The following is an 18,962-nucleotide window of genomic DNA, read 5'->3' on the forward strand; positions in this document are numbered from 1 at the left end:
TCAAATCTTTTTTACACATGACCAACGTGCCAACACTGAATCATCAAAACTGGAGTAAGAACTGACCCATAAAAACACCCTAAAACATACTGTTAATTTATCAGTATTTATGAGTGTGATTTAGGGCAAAGTTCAAAGTGCACGTGTAAATAACAGGAAGTAGATAATAGGAATAATAAGGACGGTGAATGAGCGGATAAACACATTAACATCATGGGTGTAAACGTCATAGTCCAGACATCATCAGCATGCCAACAGCACCTTGAGCAACAAAACTGGGATCAATACCAGACTCCTCTCTAGGTTTGGCTTCATTCCAAGGTCACCAGGCACTGGCCTGAAGCCAACCAAACGCACACGGACCATGAGCCATAAAGCAGGGCCGCCCTGGTGCGTCGTCAGGTTGCTGGGATATGTGGTTTATGCTGCATGTCCATATGGTCAGAGAGAGAAACGCTGCTTGTTGCCAGGACCATTACAGCATGCTCAACCAGGCAGAGAGGCAGGTGCTGCTACCCTCCACGCAAGCAGCAGCAGGAACAGAAACCCATGTGAGGTTTTTATACTAGACCATTCCACCCATGATCAAAACATTCCAAAACTAAATAGCACACTTAATCGTGCATAAAGCAGTAGCTTGCAACTTAAAGAAAAGTACAATTTGAGATGTTGAAATAATATACATCTGGACTGTTGAGAATTAATCTTTTCTTTTTTTGTTTTCTACATGTATCTACATCAGTGAAATGTTGGCTTTTGACACAGAAGTTAAGTCCAGGGGACAGTAGTAGAACTTAGTGAATGATCAATTCAACAAAAGAAAAACATTAGGCGGCAGTGTTTTTTTTTTAGCTTTGTTACTGATCAATGACTTTAGTCATAATTCCTTAACAAGCAGTTATAAAGCAGGTGGTTGTGACAGCCAACAATCTTAAAAATAAACGCTTTATTATCTCACATCTTTATTACCTCGTGTGACTGAAAAGACAGAATCTAAACGTGCAGCATGGAATGCCGTGTAAAATCACAGTACTTAAGGTTTTATGGTCCTGTTATCAAACACTCACTGGAGAATCCAGAGACCATTTTGCAAGCATAACCCCAAGGGCTGGTCTAACCCAGAGAGGAGAGGAGCACTTATCTAATCTATATCCATTAGTCCCATAACTAAGGTGATGGGTGACTCAAAACATCAATCAGCAACTGCTTTCGGTACAGAGTCACATTTCCATGAATGGCAAGGCTGGATTTAAAAACCATTGCGTACGGAAGGGTGTGGACAACAGGCAGGATAAGCTCGAGGGGTAAAGATGGCCTTTACAACAGCCAGTAAGGAAGGTTCTAGCTGTGGGGGTAATTCTGGGAGGAATCCAGAATCCTGCAATATCCCATCATGACATGGCTTTGTTCTGTAGTGTCACTGCATAACAGGAGCATGGAGCTAGCTGGCTAAGTCTGCACATGCTAACAAAGTCTGACAGCAGCAAGAGTTTTCACACCAAGTGTTAGCTAAGACTGCAGACAAAAATTGGACATTACTAGTGAAGAAAGTGAAGGTTTGTCTAGAGTAGGTAGGAAACGCTACAAATGAGTTCTCACCTTTGACCATCCACTGTGCACAGGGCCACGCCCCACAGGTCTGGGCTAAACTTAGCAAGCTGGGGGATGTAGTCAGCGACCTGAGGAGAAAGAAACACAGCAGGAGGTCACGTGACCTTGTGATCACAGCCATTACCGTGACATGGTGATTACCATGCAAGGCAAAGAGGACCAGAGCACAGGAGTGCAGCGTGCGAGGGAGAGGTCACTGTGTCCCCTACCTGACCTCCAGGCATGTTTTTGGCTTTCTCATAAAGTTTGTCAATGTGGGCAGCGAAAGACATGAAATCGGGGATGACGAACTTCTTGCGGAATGCTTGGGTCAGCAGCACTATGTTGCTCTGGACACACCTGCGGAAAAGCAGAAGGTCCAGTGAGAAGACTGCAAAGCTTCTGCCTCCTCAAACTACTCGCTCAAATCTCAGAAAGCACACCACAAATACAACCCCTGGCAAAAAGTATGGGATCACCAGTCTGGGATGAGCACTCATTCAGACATTTTACTCTGTAGAACAAACTCAGATCAAAAACATGATGCAACAATAAGGTCATTCCAAAGTGCAACTTGTTGGCTTTCAGAAACACTAAACGAACTAAAAAAAAACATTGTGGAAACAAAGTAAATGTTACTTTTATTGAGCAAGCAGAGGGGAAAATATGGAATCATGAAAAAACAGATAAACAAAAGAACATTCAAAATACATCACTAGTTGCACCACCTTTGGCTTTTATAACGGCTTGCAGTCTCTGAGGTATGGACTTGAGTGACACAGTATTCTTCATCAATTTGGTGCCAAATCTCTTTGATAGCAGTTGCCAGATCAGCTTTACAGGTTGGAGTTTTTTTGTGGACCATTTTTTTTCAATTTCCACAACAGGATTTCAATTGGTTTGAGATCTGGACTATTTGCAGGCCATGACATCGACTGAATGTGTCTTTCTCCAAGGAATGCCTTCACTGTTTTGCCCTATGGCACGATGCATTGTAATCTTGGAAAATAATTTGATCGTCTCCAAACATCTGTTCAATTGAAGGGATGAGATAACTGGCAAAAATGTCAATGTAAACTTGTGCATTGATAGAAGAATTAACCCAGTGCCTTTGCCTGACATGCAGATCATCAAGGACTGTGGAAATTTGGTTGTTTTCTTCAGGCAGTGCTCTTTATAATTCTCACTGGAACGGCACCAAATAAAAGTTCCAGCATTATCACCTTGTCCAATGCAGATTCTTGACTCATCACTGAATATAACTTTGATCCAGTCATCCACAGTCCATGATTGCCTCTCCTCATCCCATTATCAGTCTTGTTCTTATCTGTTTAGCTGTCAATGATGGTTTTCTTTTAGCTTTCCTGTATTGAAATCCCATTTCCTTTAGGCAATTTCTTACGGTTCGGTCACATATATTGGCTCAAGCTTCTTCACATTTATGCTTCATCTGTTTAGTTGTACTTTTTCGGTTTTCAAGACAAATGGCCTTAAGTTCTTTGTCTTGATGCTTTAAGGTCTTTCTTGGTCTACCAGTACGCTTGGCTTTAACAACCATTCCATGCTGCTTGTATTTGGTCCATATCTCGGGCTGACTGTGAACAGCCCACATCTTTAGCAACCATGCGTGAAGTTACCTTCTTCATGAAGTTTCACAATCCTCTCTTTTGTTTCAAGAGACATTTCTCTTGTTGGAGCCGTGGTTCTTGCCACTCCACTTCGTCCAGCAGCCCTCCAAGGTGTCATGACTGCAGGTGTTATTAACTGCAGACTAACGAGCAGATCTAATCTGAGGCAGGTGTCCATTTAGGAAAAGGACATTGACTGGGTGTGTCCTTAATTTCTACCTCCAATTTGAGTGATTCCATACTTTTTTCCAGTGATCCCATACTTTTTTTAGTCGTCTTTCTTCCTCGAATATCTCAGCAGAAGTGCAAATAAACATGAGAGTTTTCTCTGGTCTAAAAATGACATGATGGATTGGAAGCCTGCAGCAATATTGGAGGCTTCAGGCACATCATGCTCATCCCTCTCCTGAGGACAGAGAAATGCAAACAGGACCACTAGCATTTTACTTTTTTTTGTTTTTTTTTTTATTAACTCCCAGCCTCAAATATTTGTCTTCTACCTTGAACAGGAGCCTCACGTACCAGCAGAAATAAACCAACATTTTAGAGCTTGTCCGGTTAAAATCAGGAGCAGAAAACCAGGGCCTGAACCAGCATCTATTTTTGGAGCCAGCAAACTTGAATCAACCAAGGGCCTTTCTCTGGCAAATCTCCAACGTGACCAAGGAATATTCTTCCACACTGTGTAGGAGCAGAGTCCGGACCTGCCTCTGCCTTTCTCTGCAAGTGAGTGTGTCAAAAATAGGCAGGGAATGAATGTGGATGTGTGTGGAGTTACTCCACGCTTGTGCTAAGCTGCTCGGGCCTCTGGGAGGATGGAGAAGCTAAAGAGTACGGAGCAGATGGCCTCCCTCGTACAGCCTCCCAGTCTGTGTACATGCAGGCAAGCACGTGCAATCGAAGCATGCGTACGTGCACACACTCACACACACACACACACACCCTCTATGCCCTTCTTGTCTCCTCTGCTCTGCCTGTCTCCAATTTTCGACCCCAGCATCAAGCAATGCCCCGTCACACAGTCACCTCCTTTCACCGTTGTTTCTCACAGTATTTCTCCATCACTCCATTCCCTCAGCCTACCCCAACACCTACACCCCCCCCCCCCCCCCCATTTCTCTCTCAAGGTCACCTACATGTCTACCCCATAAATGATCAATCTCACAAGCTGCCACTGCACCGATCCAGCTAGTCCAATCAACCCCAACCATATACTCCTCACCACCAATAGGCAGGTCAAAGTGTGGAGCATAAGCAACACCACCTTAGCTGAGATCAGCTCGGCACTAGTTGCTGGGTTTGCTCAGGCAGAACTAAACGATTCCCCGGACACAAACACAGCCTATAAATAAGAAGTCATGCTGGTCACAGAATGCCGGTCAGTGATCACAGCTCTCACGCTACATACGTGTGCGTGTGTGATGTTTGTGCACCGTTTATTACAGCGTGCACATACAGCAGTGTGTGCACGTTTGACCTAATGCTCAAACCAGCACTGTTAATCTAACACTCCGGGGGAGGGGGTGCTCACTGATAGCATCCCGTGCACGTGACGAAACTCTGAGCTCTTGTTATGTGTAACAGTAACATAGCGTATCCTAAACAACACTGGCCACAGGTAAGTACAGATTAGGCGCAAAACAGTGAGGCTTGCTTTACCTGCATTAAGCACAGAGATCAGTCCTCTCCTTTAATCAAATAAGATTACATCGCTTCAATTTAGTTAACAACATTCACATAAGGTAAATCTTCCCTTGCATCACTATGGTAACTAGGTCTTCTCTGGTCTACATAACAGAGGAGTCAGACTTCCTGGCTGAGGCTACTGCAACTGCGATCTTTCAAATCTTCCTGCTTTACTTTAAGTCTGTGCTGAGTCCACTAAAGGAGTGGGTGTGGGTTACCAGTGCTGCCAGCTTACTTCTTGAACAGGTGTCGGTCCAGCATCACCCCGTCCGATGTGGACTTGAGTGTCACTTTGAGCATGTCCATGCATTCTTTCAGCCGAGGGTCTCCTGTTCGCAATCCAGTGGCCTTTAGAGCCTGCAAACACACACACACACACACACACACACACACACACACACACACACACACACACACACACACACACACACACACACACACACACACACACACACACACACACACACACACACAGTTGTGACATTTTGAAAAAAAATATAAATAAAAAACATTTAATACATCACAATACAGTATTGTGGACTGTCCTTTTGCACTGGATGGTGATAGTGTGATGCAACGTTGTGTACACAGATGTAAATGAGACTGTTAAGATAACAAGCAGTAGTCAAACCGTGGGCCTGACCTGCACTGCTAATGCTGAACCATCCATATGAAGCAAAACACTTGTTTTGCTCCATGTGTTTGTGTACTCCAAGAACAATGTGTACTGTCCAACACCTGTCTGAGCTGAACTCAGCTAAGCTAACCACTGTCTTTAACAAAGATGGCAGACAGCTTCCTGTGTATCTGAACCTGAGCAGGGTGTGTGTGTTTGTTTTTACATTATGGATGTTGTCGCTTACTGTTATAAATTTGTGGGCAGGGATCCTCTCCTGGCCTTCAGCAATGGTGTAGAAGAGCAGGTCTTCCAGGCTAGGCATGATACCTGCCTTTCTTCTCCTGTAGTACATACACCCACAGACATACACCCACACACACACACCCAAACACACACACACAGACACGCCCAAATTCACAGTAGTGAGTCATACGTTTGTCTACAGCACCTTTACTGATCTACCAATGAGCCCAGTTGAGACATAAATGCAGAGGTGTGTCACAGTGCCACGAACAACAATAAGAGGATATCGGACAGCCGGAGGGGTCAGGTGTTAATAATGCATCTGACCAGCAGGAAGGGCCTGCCCTGACCCGCTGTGGTGTGCGTCTGAGGAGCCGCTTTCTTTTCCCACTTTGAGCTTAACATCTTAACCTCACACAAGTGGGCACTTTTCGTCAACATGTCTTTGTGTAAAGGAACTGTGATACACATAAATGTCATGCAAAACCTTGTGTTTGTGTAATTAATTTCCCATTTACGCGAGTCCAGTCTGGGATGTAGTAAACTCATACATGCCTGACGCGTCTTTGCTGTATGGCTGATGATTGAGTATACAGAGCATAACAAGTTAAGATTGAGACGTTGTAGCTTACAGTGCACTACGCCCCTGCACGACCGCTGGTCTCGAGGACACACACCACACAGCGAAAGGGCAGAGATTACTGCTCAAACCTCTTCGTGAGCGACGCCGGAAGAAGGGTTAGTCACGCAGAGGGGAGAGCCAGTATACAAGATGGTTATTTGGGAACACTGACCCCTGGCCAGCATAGAGGAAGCATGCGAGATGGAACTGAAAACAAGATTTCTGGTGAGGTTGGGTATAGAGGCAACGTGGAGAGAGCTGTGAGCTGGTGGTGTGCTGTGAAGGCACGATTCACACTTAAAGGTGTGTATGACTGCAGGATCATCCAGCAATTAAAAATAATGAAAAATACACAGGAGAAATATTTGCTGCTGACTGAGATTTTTATGTCCTAAAAATAGACTGTCAGACAGGGCAGGATATCGAAAGAGCTGTCTCTAAGCAACAGGACAATTTTTGGCTCCAGCACACTGGTCCTGAAGTCACACACACACACACACACGACACACACACACACACACACACACACACACACACACACACACACACACACACACACACACACACACACACACACACACACAACGATGTTAAAATGCAGACTTCCTGCTTTTAATGGAGGGCATTTGCATTTATGTGTTGTGAACCATATGAACAATCTCAAATTAAATCTGATATTCTGCAAGTTAGTCGCACAGTCATTGTTTTATTCTAATATGCCTGTCTACAGACATCTTGTCATTGTTTTATTCTAATATGCCTGTCTACAGACATCTTGTCATTGTTTTATTCTAATGTGCCTGTCTACAGACATCTTGTCATTGTTTTATTCTAATGTGCCTGTCTACAGACATCTTGTATCCTTACCTTGGCTGCGCTCCACACAGCCACATATGCACCGATATAATAAAGGCAGAAGGTCACCTAACTGTGCATTATCACATTTGTAAGGCTTAGGCGTTGGTATCTGCCAAGCCGCGGGTGAGCTTCTGTGGCACAGAACCAGCGGACAGCCTGGGGACCAGCGGACAGCCTGGGGACCAGCGGCCACCGGTGGACGTCACACTCACGGAGCTGTCCAAGCACATTCACACGCTCCACTCAAAGGCACTCTGTTCAAATGCCCTAGCCACACACAGGCCATCGGAGCGGCACGTGCCTGGCGTTCCCCAAAGCAAGCACGCACAACACAAGTGTGCATGCAGTGCTGTCCCCGCCCCAGTGGCAGTTATAAAACCAAACTCTCAGACTGCTGGTGATTAACGCTGCAGGAGATAATTAAAGAGGAAAAAGCACGAAGATAAAATGGAAAAGAATCCAGAGAAGGAAAGTGGGGGCAGCTTGGGAGAGGAGGATGTGAGCAGCGAGTAAATAATATGAAATGATACTTACACAGAATGTACACAGCCAAGTGATGGGAAGGGTGATGGGAAGAAATAAGAATAATGGATGAGTGACATTAAACACAAGCTAAAATTCAAAAGTTATTACCGTCTAATACACAGACAGGAGATGTACTATTTAACGAATGAATATGAAATAATGTAACAAAATGACACATATGTAATTTAAATGCTATTTATATTTGTGTGTGTTTAATTGTAAAATTATCCCAGAAATAACACTAAAAAAACTGTAATAAATAATAGATTGTGTTAAAACGATGAAAATAATTTAAAAGCCTCCAAACGTCACTGTTGACTCGTGATCACATTTTATAGCATGTTGAATAATCTACAGCAATCAGCTGCTTTGCTACAGTATCAACTACAAAGTGTCAACAATTTCAGTAGAGCTGCAGCTGGTGATGCCCTCCACACACACACAAACACACACACAGGACTGCATAAAGGCCCCAAGTTCGGCAAAGTCAAGGTGGGGACTGATGGTCGGAGGGGTCGACTGGTGACGATCCAGAAGGGTCAGGTAAGACAAACTGTTCCCATACTTTGCAATGATGAAATGCTTTCGCTAACACATGCTAATACTGTTGATAATGGATAATAAGATGTTTTGCAATGAAGAAATGATAAAGTGATTAAACCTGCTACTGAATATTTGCTAAATAAATATGTTTTGCCATGAGATTTGCCATGAGAAGAGACATATGAACACATTTGAAAACCACATGCAGTCTGGGTGCTGAAAACGCTGATGTTTTCCCACTGCAGATAAGCAAGCTCCTGTCCACAGCAGACGTCAGAGAGGGCGGGAGCAGCACACAGGGAGGGGGTATTACTGCAAAAATTAGCAGGCCTCCAAATCATGCTGTGTTATTGTGCAAACCTGACTTCTGTCCTGCCACTAGTTCACAGGTCGGTGCAAGCGGCCTTGCCTAAGCCATGGGAAGGTCTGCAGCACAACCTGCTGCACACCGTCTTACTAGGACGGTGGTTCTTCATGCATGGGGAATTATTTAGCCAAATTTAAATTTCAGGCTATTAAATGCATACTGCATCATTGGTATTTGTTTTATTATTAGCCTAGCTAGTAAACCTAGCTGGTTATATATGCTCTACAGTAGCTGGCAGCTGTCCGATGACCTTTGGGTAACAGACTCTCTTCGTCCATACAGGTCAACGTAAATGCAGAACAAAGTCCTACCTTCACGCCTTCTGAACATTCTAGAGCAGAACGGGATGGGTGAGCATCTAATGGCCCTTACGTGAACATTAATGGCACCAAACTGCATCAACTGTTCCAGGAAATTGGCCCTATTTTTGCAGGTTAGCTGGAGCAGGAATGGGTGTTTTGATGTGGTCCTGATCACTGCAGTCATGACCGTATGAGTACTGCTCACGACCAGCTGGTCCCTCCCCTCTAAATGACCTCCTGCTGGTCAACACAAAACACTCAAGTTTCCCCGCAACCAGAACAAGAACTTTCTGCACAGTCAATATCACGTTTTCCGTGGTTTATTTACCTGCTCCACAAACGCAGTGCTCGCATGTGCTCACCAAATAAGACAAAATCGATTTCACGCAAACTTGTGCAGAGCAGAAAGCGCACATACAGTCGCTGTCTGAGCCAAACAGGTCCATGTGAGGCACGTGTATATGTTTATGTGAAGTTTATATGAAGGCAGACGGATACTTTTTGTAGGAGAGCAAAGAAAATCCATGAGAGAAAGAAACGGCCATGCTCTTGCATTAAACAGTGTCATTAAAGGGTTACGATTAGTCATTACCTCTATAGAAAAGAACAATGCAATCACTGGATCTCTACATTTATGCACATTGTGTTTCCAATTACGCAGGCTTGCTGCTAACACAAGCACAATGCCTCTACAATGATACAGTTCAGATGGGTAATGACCTCCTATGGTGGAGCAGAAGTCCTTCATTAGAGAACAAATATCCAGCCTTAATCATCTCATGCTGGTAGTATCAATATACATTATAAAGGGTTTAAGCATTATCCATGAGCTTAGACATGACACCTGTACACATAAACGTATACCGAAGTGTCAATAACAGATGTTGCACAGCCTGTTTCTGCAGTCCACCTTGTATAAATGTGAGGATTCCCATCACAGCAGGGCAGGCTGCATTAGGCCGGTTGCCTGGACTGGAGTTAAGTGTTTATTCTTCTGAATGCATGGGACCTAGAACTCTATGAAGAATACTGCTACGGCACATCTTACTAAATGGAAATGCAGTACAAAATGCTCTCAACAAATTCAGGTCCGTCATGCAGGTATTCAGGAAAAAGGAGGTAGCACCGTTTTTCAGTTGCATTAATTCAGTGCCGAGATTACACTCTAAAAATGAAACTGCATGAAACTAAAGCATAAAGTCTTCAGTGAGTTTTAGAACGCTGAGTCTGAAAATTTTACTTACATTTTCTTATATGACAAAATAAGCTTATCTGTAAACAAAAACATTCTGACTGCATAGACATCAGCCAATCATCGTCAGGGAACATTTTGCCATCAGTGGTGCTATTGGCCTGTTTTGTTGAGCATGGGGATGTTGCACATCTAGTGCAGGGTATCTGCACATTTTTAAATCTCAAATTCAATGACTTTTAAGACCTTTTTAATACCTCTCACAAGAAAAAATAATACTATTACTGAGGATGCAGGTGTGTTCCACATCGTTGACGGGGGGGGGGGGCACTAGGGGGGGGGTCTAGCACTAGGACCCTGGAGCGGTTATTTTCTGCATTAGCGCTAGATTCGGCAAAGTTCACATTGCGCCAGAACAACTGAACAACACACACTTATAATAATTTACTGCCTCTCCTCATAAAATTCCAGACATTTTAAGACATTTTAGGCCTTGAATATGGAAAACTAAATTTAAGACATTTTAAGACTTTTTAAGGACCCGCGGGTACCCTGATCTAGTGTGTGAAAAAACACACAGGCAGATACTCAGGTGGACCCCTCATATCCTCCATTTTCATCCTTTCTTCTTTTTTCTTCCTTTGTCTACAGGGTGGGGGTTGTGCAGTTCTTTTCTTTGTGTATCCCTCCAGAGAACTGACACTTTAGTGTGTGTGTGTGTGTGTGTGTGTGTGTGAGAGAGAGAGAGAGATATATATATATATATATATATCCCTCCTCCAGCACTCACACGCATGCACACACACACACAATACACGTGTTGTCCAGCAAGCACACATAGTTAAGGAATAGATATGTGCTACTGGATACAGGATCCGTTGCAGTTGTAGCAGCAATGCTGGAGGTTTATGCCTGAACATTACAACAACAAAAACCCTGACAAGGGCCTGGCAGCTGTGTCACAGATGCGCCTGCAGTCGGTTCATCATGTGGCATAACAAACATGAGTCTAGGAGGATGAACCCCTGTGTGATGAATACATTACACCACTCTCTGGCTGTTACAGGGCTATTTTGCTGTTATTTTGCCCCCCCACACACAAACACACACTGTATTTTTATGTTCAAGAGTGTTCAGTTATCAGTTATTTTTAAAAGCTCCATAGTATTTGCAGGTTTTTTTATTGGAGAAAAAAGGTCAAACACCTGAAGCATTACTCTTAAAGCCATCAAAACAATCCATCAAGCACTGGCATGTTGTAGACATTGGGCTGCTGCTTAGGTATGGCTCAGGTATTGCTCAGGTATCACTGGAGTGTTTTGTTACTCATTATACTCTCTCCTTCTCCCTCTCCTCAGTACCCACAGTACAGAGGAATCAGAAGTCACTGGTCATACATTATTCACATTCACAAACAAAACCACTGGGCCAACTGGCAGTTTGTCTAATCAGGGAGACCTGTCTGTGAGTTTGTGTAACTGCTGAGAGTCGCACTGTCAATCTTCCCAACACTACACAATGTGCCCTGAATACAACAAAACATATTTCACATTTTTATGACTCACAATTGTGGCAGCCCCCACTGGACTGATAGTAGATCAGAGGAGTAAAGACTGGATTCCAGACACACCACAGGATAAGCTGGGAAGGTCGTCATTTAAGATCACCTTTATATTGACACATCTTTTGCGATTGTCAGAAGAAGCAAATTTGCCTGATTATTTTCTAGTGTGTGTAATGAAATACTGAATGCTTATCAGTTTGTCTAGAAGAGGACAAACACTCCAATGTTGATAAGGCAACAACAGTACACAGATAATTGTTGGCTGTACCAGTATAATAAAACTGGCAGGATCCATGCCACACACCTAAAGGATTTCAGAGCCACTAAAATAATTTCTTACTGCTGATCTGATAATACACAAGGCTTGTAAGAGAAGGTCAGTGTTTCTCAGAAGTCAGTCCCCTGACTTTCCGACAGCCCTTTGGGAACTTAATATCTTCTGAGAAGCTGTTCCAACGGAGTCTCCTCCTGCAATGCCAAATCCTCCGGCCCCGATGAATAAGATCTGAAAGACGATGAAGCGACACAGCAAACAGAAGAGACTCCGTCGAGGGTTTAGCACCGTCTCAGGGCTCTAATACAAACCCTCCACGCTGTATCTATTTCCGGACTGCACAGAGACCGAAGGGGACTGGGGGCTTAGCAGCTTGCTTACACTCCTGCACCACCAACCAGACTCACTTGGCACAGCAGCTGGCTGGAAACAGAGGAACTTAGAGGAACTATTAAAGAGGGCCAAGATGTCACTATTATATCAGCAGACACACTGCTGAATGATGTCTACAGATGGCACTTGCATAAAGAGAAACTCAGGATTAAGGATGTTATCAGCTTGGGAAAAAGCGATATGGGAAAAATTTTTTAGCACGATTTTTTTGCATAAAATCACGATTTCGATTTTTTACCACGATATTCCATCCAAAAAAATGGTGGGCTACAACGCTTTCTTTCTAAGCAGATTTTAATGAGTGACACTGATAAAGTGCACTATTGCACTAAATATACAATATTTCCCAGCACGTTAAACTTAATTAAGTTAAATATTTATACATATAGTCGAAATGATTCGAAATAATTCGCTTTTTTAAATCACATTATTTAATGGTTGTATATATATGCTATATATATATATATATATATATATAAATAATGGTTATATATATAGCAGGCTATATATATTCTGGGGTTAGACGTGCCGCGTACTCAGTCCCCAGAATCCCCCCACGTACACAGCACGTCTAACCCCAGAATAAATGTCAGAACACAGGCCTCTCCTGGCTCCGCCCCCACCAACAACGCCCTGACCTACTCTGTCTGCATTTTCAACACTCTGTACAATTATACAAGTAAGGCTCATTTTGAAGCTAAATTACAACTGAAATTACCCATATCAGCCTACATAATTTATCCTACTCGCTTTATCAACAAAATTCTGTAGTCAGTTTTAGCAGCTGCTTAGTGTAACACATGTCTATGCATGTCTATGTCTATGCAGTCTGGGTGGGGTGTCCAGCTGGGGGTTTTGACAGAGGAAAAATATTCCATATTACTCACTGCAGCATTCCTGCCTGTGATGACTCAACCTAACCAGTGCTGGCAAGAAACAGTAGAAACGTCAGTCTGGTTGTTATGGCAATAGCTGTGCAAAACTGTGACTCTGTGGCAGCATCTCACCTGTCTTTGACTTTTCTACTATTCCTGCATTCCTCTGTGTGTGAGATATGTTAACTTTCCTCCACTGACACTAAACCATTCATTACACAGTCATGCATGGATGGAAACCATCCCATCTACATAGCAATGTCAATCCTTCACTGAGAGCTGATTACACTCTAAACAGAGCAAGCACAGCTAATCCTCCCAGCTGGAGATCACAATGAATCTACCTACTAAAACAACGAAAGTTATCCATCACTAAGTCTAAGTTGTCCGTATCTGTGGTATATGTGATTTGGGTCATGTAACAATGACATCTGCAAAGAACATACCTTAAAGAACATACCAGGACACACGTTAAATGTCAAGAGCCCTGGTTTCATCAGTGTCATAACCCAAGGTCAAACTCCGATCATGTACAGTGTCTCACCTACATGTAAAAATCCCCTAACATTTAAATCGTGTGCAAAATCGACTGGTCAAACGAATTTCACTGGTAAAAATCCGTAAGCCGAGCTTTACTCATAACAAAGCGTGGCTTAGGCCTCCTGGAAACATTTCTAGATTTTGTGCATGCCCTATTCACAGCCTTAAAAATTGAGTTGGGGATACAAACAACTAAAAAAACTGAAATGCATGTTCACATGAAACATTTCTCATCAAACGTGCTTAGGAGCAGCGAGAATCATCTTCCTGCTATGCACACACGCGCGCGCACACACACACACACGCACACACACCTGATGGCTCAGGGTCAGGTAGGTAGTGGAAGTAGAGTGAGTAATGCTACAGGCACAGACCCAAGAGCACCATCGCTGTCTAACGCCCCCACAGAAGCGACAGGTAACGGTCCAATTTCTAGCCGGCTAGAATTAGGCTGACATACTGGTATGAAGTCTAGTTAGGGCCCACGTTGTCGGGTAATGCATTCAGCGACCTTCCCTTTGAATGTGTTACAAAGTTACGTAGTAAAACCAACTAAATATCTCCAGCTAAACCTGAATGAAACGTTTTTATCCATCTACGTTAGATAAATTCTGCGTTCCCTGTCCTTATTACACATAACGGTTGGCTCCACGTTATCTCCGAGGCTTTCTGAACATCCTTACTTGTCCGCCGGGGCATCTTGGACGAGATCATCTTTCTTCAACGGTTCGGCCTGGTCTATCGCTCCTTCAATCTTTGTACAAAGGAGTCTTGTCCATGGTGGTGTTCGTGATGAAGGTCTGGCTCCTCCGGCGCTTAGCGGCTTTAGTTTGGATGCGGGTTGTGCGTCGGGGCAGGCGGCGCTGAAGCAGCGGGAACTCGGTAAAGACGCTTTACGCCTCGCAATGTCTGTAAACGGACGCTTAAGGCTCGCTTGAAACAACTCCTTCAGAACAGTTGAACGCCTAAACTGTAACATTTCAGTCTTGTCGAGCTAAATTAGTAGAATTTCACCTTAATTGCGCTTTAAGATAAATGTAGTTAGTCCGCCACTGTGCGGTTTATATCACGTTTCCCTAAGCACGCCTTCTCGAAACTGTAACACAGTGGCTGTTACACGAAGAGCAAAGTAGCTATGCTCACGCATCCCTACAGTCCCATTGGTTCAAGTGTAACGTCCGTCAAGCTACGCGTCTCTTCATTGGCTAGATTGGACATTTCTCATAATTACGTATGCATCATATCCTGATCTGAAATGATTCGGCTTTATGTCGCGTGTGTGCCGCCTGTTCCTGCTCAAAAACCAAAAATGAGAATCTGAATCTGTCTTTAACCACCGTAGGCCCTAACAGTTTGTATTAAAACACAAACTAATACAATAAATAAATAAATATAAACAAAATACACGTATAAGAAAATTGATAAACATGGTACACATGATAAACACGTCGAACACAACGGCCTTAAACCGTTTCATATTGTTAAATAATCTCAAACCTACTTGTCCATGTTGATACTGACTCGTTAATTAATTGCAAAGACATCATCTTTAAAAATGATATAGGCTAGTCTAAAACGGCGATGAAGAATCTTCAACTTGATCTGTAGCTCCTATATCTACTACTTAGTCTACATTTTCTCATTACAAGTAAACCCTTAAGTTACAGTGATTCAGTCATACCAGCATGGGGCAGAAATGCACATTCCAAACATAATGACCCATATAATGGAATAGATACGAGGAAAAGGTGCACACACGATCTTACTCAAATTATTAGGCTTATAGCCTACCTAATGGATATGAGTACGCTGTTCTGAAACAGGATGACATGAACAGGACTCAGGCTATGGAGTCAACACGTTAATGTGCAAAAAAGAGAATTAAAAATAAGAAGTGTTGATGACCTGTCACGATTTTAATTTTAGCCGACATAAAAACTCCCACACTGTGTACCTTTAACAACGAACACGTTGCTGAGAGACGCTAACCGGAAGAATGTTACGTTTATTATTGAGGCTGTACTGTATATAAAAGATGTTGTACTTGATATAAGAGAGACTGTATTGGATGTAAGAGAGAAAGCTTTGTATTGTCCATTTATGAAGATTACGAGATGTAGCCTGATTATGCCCCCCTACCCCAATGACACAACAAATGTGTTGTGTCATTTGGGGCAATTGTTGGCAATTGTTAAACAATTTTGTTGGCAATTGTTGGCACAACAAAATGGCAATTGTTAAACAAATTTATGTTCTACCGAGAATGCAACACTGAAACAACGTATTACTGTGGTTCTATTCAAATGTGCTATTCATGTATTGTGCAATCCCTAAATTCATGGTTGTTCAGGGTACTCCTCCTAATATAAGCATTGCAACACTTTACCATAACTCTTTTTACTCTTTTATAAGAGAATCCGCTGTAGGGGAATGTATATATATATATATGCAGACCACGTTTCCCATAGACGGATAAGACATGCACAGTTTTGCTATGAGTCACGAGTCACACTAACCTAGCTTTCCTCTTCCAGAAACGTCTCATTCTTCAGTTAACGTCAGTACATTCCCGAGGTGCTGTAAACCGTGACTGGTTACTGCCCCCTCTTGAACGACTGAAGTATTACAGCAGTTATATTTAGAAAATAACGCATTTCTTCGGGAGTTAGATCCAACATACAAAACAGATGAACAGACTAATTATTACAGCAAGCAAAACAAAAACATACACGCACTGTCAAAATATTATTTTGAAGATATGTTTAAATGTCTTTTTTTGCTAATAGACATGTCGTAGGAATATAATGGGCTAGAGTTTTAGATAAGAGTTATTTTGAGACTTACTGGTATAACAATGAGTAGCTCTTTTTCATGTTGTAATGCTGAAAGGTTATAGTTGTGGTTGAAAAGACTATTTTAACGGAAAATGTTTCATTCTCATTAAATGGGTTTAGGAATTGACGTCTTTTCCGGACGGTTGGCGGATATCCCTGAGTAAACTGAAGTCGCATATTGTATTTGGTGGTATGCTGACATCGTGTGGAGACCATACATAGTGCAGGGCGATGGAGTATGTCTGTTCTAATTTTAACATTTTAATTAGTTCCCAGACACTAAATTGCCTTTAAGTAATACCAGTGCTTAAAATCATTCGATGCTCAGAATTGCCTTTAATTAGTCTAAAATATCCTTGGTAGGCTAAGTATATATTGACACCAGACACCCATATGCAACTTTGCAACATGTTTGTTATTCATTACTGTTTTTTTTAAAAGCCACATACACTTTTAATCGTTATGGAATCGTCTGTGAATTAATTGTGTTAAACGTATTGTGTTTTGACATAAATTTTTTACTAATCTGATCCAGTCAATGCCAATTGTTTTGTACTGCTTTTAAGTAGAATCGTTATGTATACACATACCTCACTAGTTTATGTTCAACACCGAGCACTGTACATGTGAATTAGGACCGGTTTCAAATTCGAGTTCCTGTGCGGATTGCAGTCTACATATTATGGCAAACTCAGGTTTTCCTGAACCAGATGTCAACCTACAAGCAGCCACTAGAGGGGGCATATAGGAAGGTTCATGCGCATGTCACAAACGAGACACAGCGTGAACAGTGTTGCTGTAAAGGTGTCCATTTTTTGGGACATTAGTTTCAAGACAATACATAGTTGTACTGTATTGTATTTTTTTAATCATATACCCTGTTTTGCAACATACACCCAAAATTGCAACAAGTAATTTGGAAGTAGGCTATAGCAGGTAAATCTGTTCCTGATCTCGTTAAAGTTTTTGTTTTCCAATATATATATTAAATTATATTTAAATTATATTTGAAAAGCTTGTGTAGCACAGCGAAATCTTTAATTTGAATTATATGTACAATTTAGACTTGATAACATTTTTTGTCTTTGAGATTTCTAAATGTATTGGCCCTCACATTGAACTCTAGCCGGGTTTGACACATTGTACCAGTGTTCTGCTGTTTGGGGGGCGTCTAGGTGTGGAGCTGAAACAGTGTCTCTGCTTGGCTGTCCCTGGTGGAAATGTTCACCAGAACCACCTATTCCGGTTGATTCTACAGAACAGGCTTACTGCTCGTATGCTTTCAGGCTTTATGAGACATGAACTGACCGTGAGGTTATAGGTTTTGGGTACACACAGATTCAGTCAGCTTTAACATTTTGTTTCAAGCATACTGTCATTCATTTCTGTTAGTGGTGCATACTGTTTGAACCAATTAGCGCTTTTTATAGCTTCCATGTCAATTGCAGACCATTGTTTACTTCATCTGTTGTTAGCAGACATATTGGAACCAGACATTTTCCTTATTGTGGTGTGAGATGTTAGCCTGTAGCCAGACTGGTGTCAGACTCCTGCCCACAAAAATCCTGCTTACAGTCTGGAATTGTCCTATGCAAGCTTCCTGTCTGGTAGTGTCATGATGAACTTGTACCATCTATACATAAACTTCACAAGCTGGGTTGGTAAATCCCAAACCAAACCAAGCATGCTGCATAACACTGAACAGCTGTGCATCTGCAAGCAAGCCTCACAATGAATGGCTGAATATCGTCAAAAACACCGCCTGTGGGCTTTATTGACTGTGTCGCAGGTCGCATCTATTACTGCCAGCAGGTAGCAAAAACTTATTTAGTGACACTTCTTATTTAAATCGCTAATGAATTTAGTTTACGTATTTTACACACACCTAGAGAGACTTAGCCCACCTGCCACCCACGCAAAAGCTGCAGAATACTCTAGTGACAGACCTCAAAGTCAAGCAAACGGCTGCAGAAAAGCGTCTAATTTTTCGGCTGAGGTGACATATTCTGTGCACAGACCGTCTGTTATTAGGAGCAAGAACTGTTAATAGGAGAACCACGGAGAGCGAAGACATGTGGGAGTCGCGCTGGCGGGAACCCTAACGGGTGCAATTAAAGGAGGCTCTCGCGGTCTCTCCAACGAGCGGGCGCCGACTTCTTTGCCGCTCAGGTTTATTTGTCACGCGGATTATACAAATTCAAAGTCCTTTATCCCACAGAAATAGAGGACAAGATAATTCGCAGCCACCCACACGCTCGCGAAAGCTGTCGGTCTCACACGCTGTTAAAACGAGGATGACTACTCTCA

The 18,962-nt window shown here is 42.6% G+C and overlaps 1 protein-coding gene across 6 annotated transcripts in view; it reads right to left on the reverse strand.

Annotated features, from left to right (window-relative positions):
• Window positions 1-16,788, reverse strand: part of glsb (glutaminase b) — a 37,959-nt gene extending 21,171 nt beyond the window's left edge. For 3 of the 6 annotated variants that reach the window (XM_077002372.1, XM_077002375.1, XM_077002374.1), the window contains exons 1-5: window positions 14,505-14,938; window positions 5,768-5,864; window positions 5,140-5,261; window positions 1,821-1,950; window positions 1,600-1,679 (exon numbers count right to left, since the gene is read on the reverse strand). In XM_077002372.1, the coding sequence (XP_076858487.1) occupies window positions 1,600-1,679; window positions 1,821-1,950; window positions 5,140-5,261; window positions 5,768-5,864; window positions 14,505-14,800 (725 nt within the window). In that variant the 5' untranslated portion in view covers window positions 14,801-14,938. Of the gene's footprint in view, window positions 1-1,599; window positions 1,680-1,820; window positions 1,951-5,139; window positions 5,262-5,767; window positions 5,865-14,504; window positions 14,939-16,665 lie in introns of those variants that run through there. The other 3 variants (XM_077002377.1, XM_077002376.1, XM_077002373.1) reach the window with 3 other exon arrangements.
• Window positions 16,789-18,962: the final 2,174 nt, after the last annotated feature.

This window comes from Brachyhypopomus gauderio, chromosome 4, assembly GCF_052324685.1.
Source record: "Brachyhypopomus gauderio isolate BG-103 chromosome 4, BGAUD_0.2, whole genome shotgun sequence".
Lineage (NCBI taxonomy): Eukaryota > Metazoa > Chordata > Actinopteri > Gymnotiformes > Hypopomidae > Brachyhypopomus > Brachyhypopomus gauderio.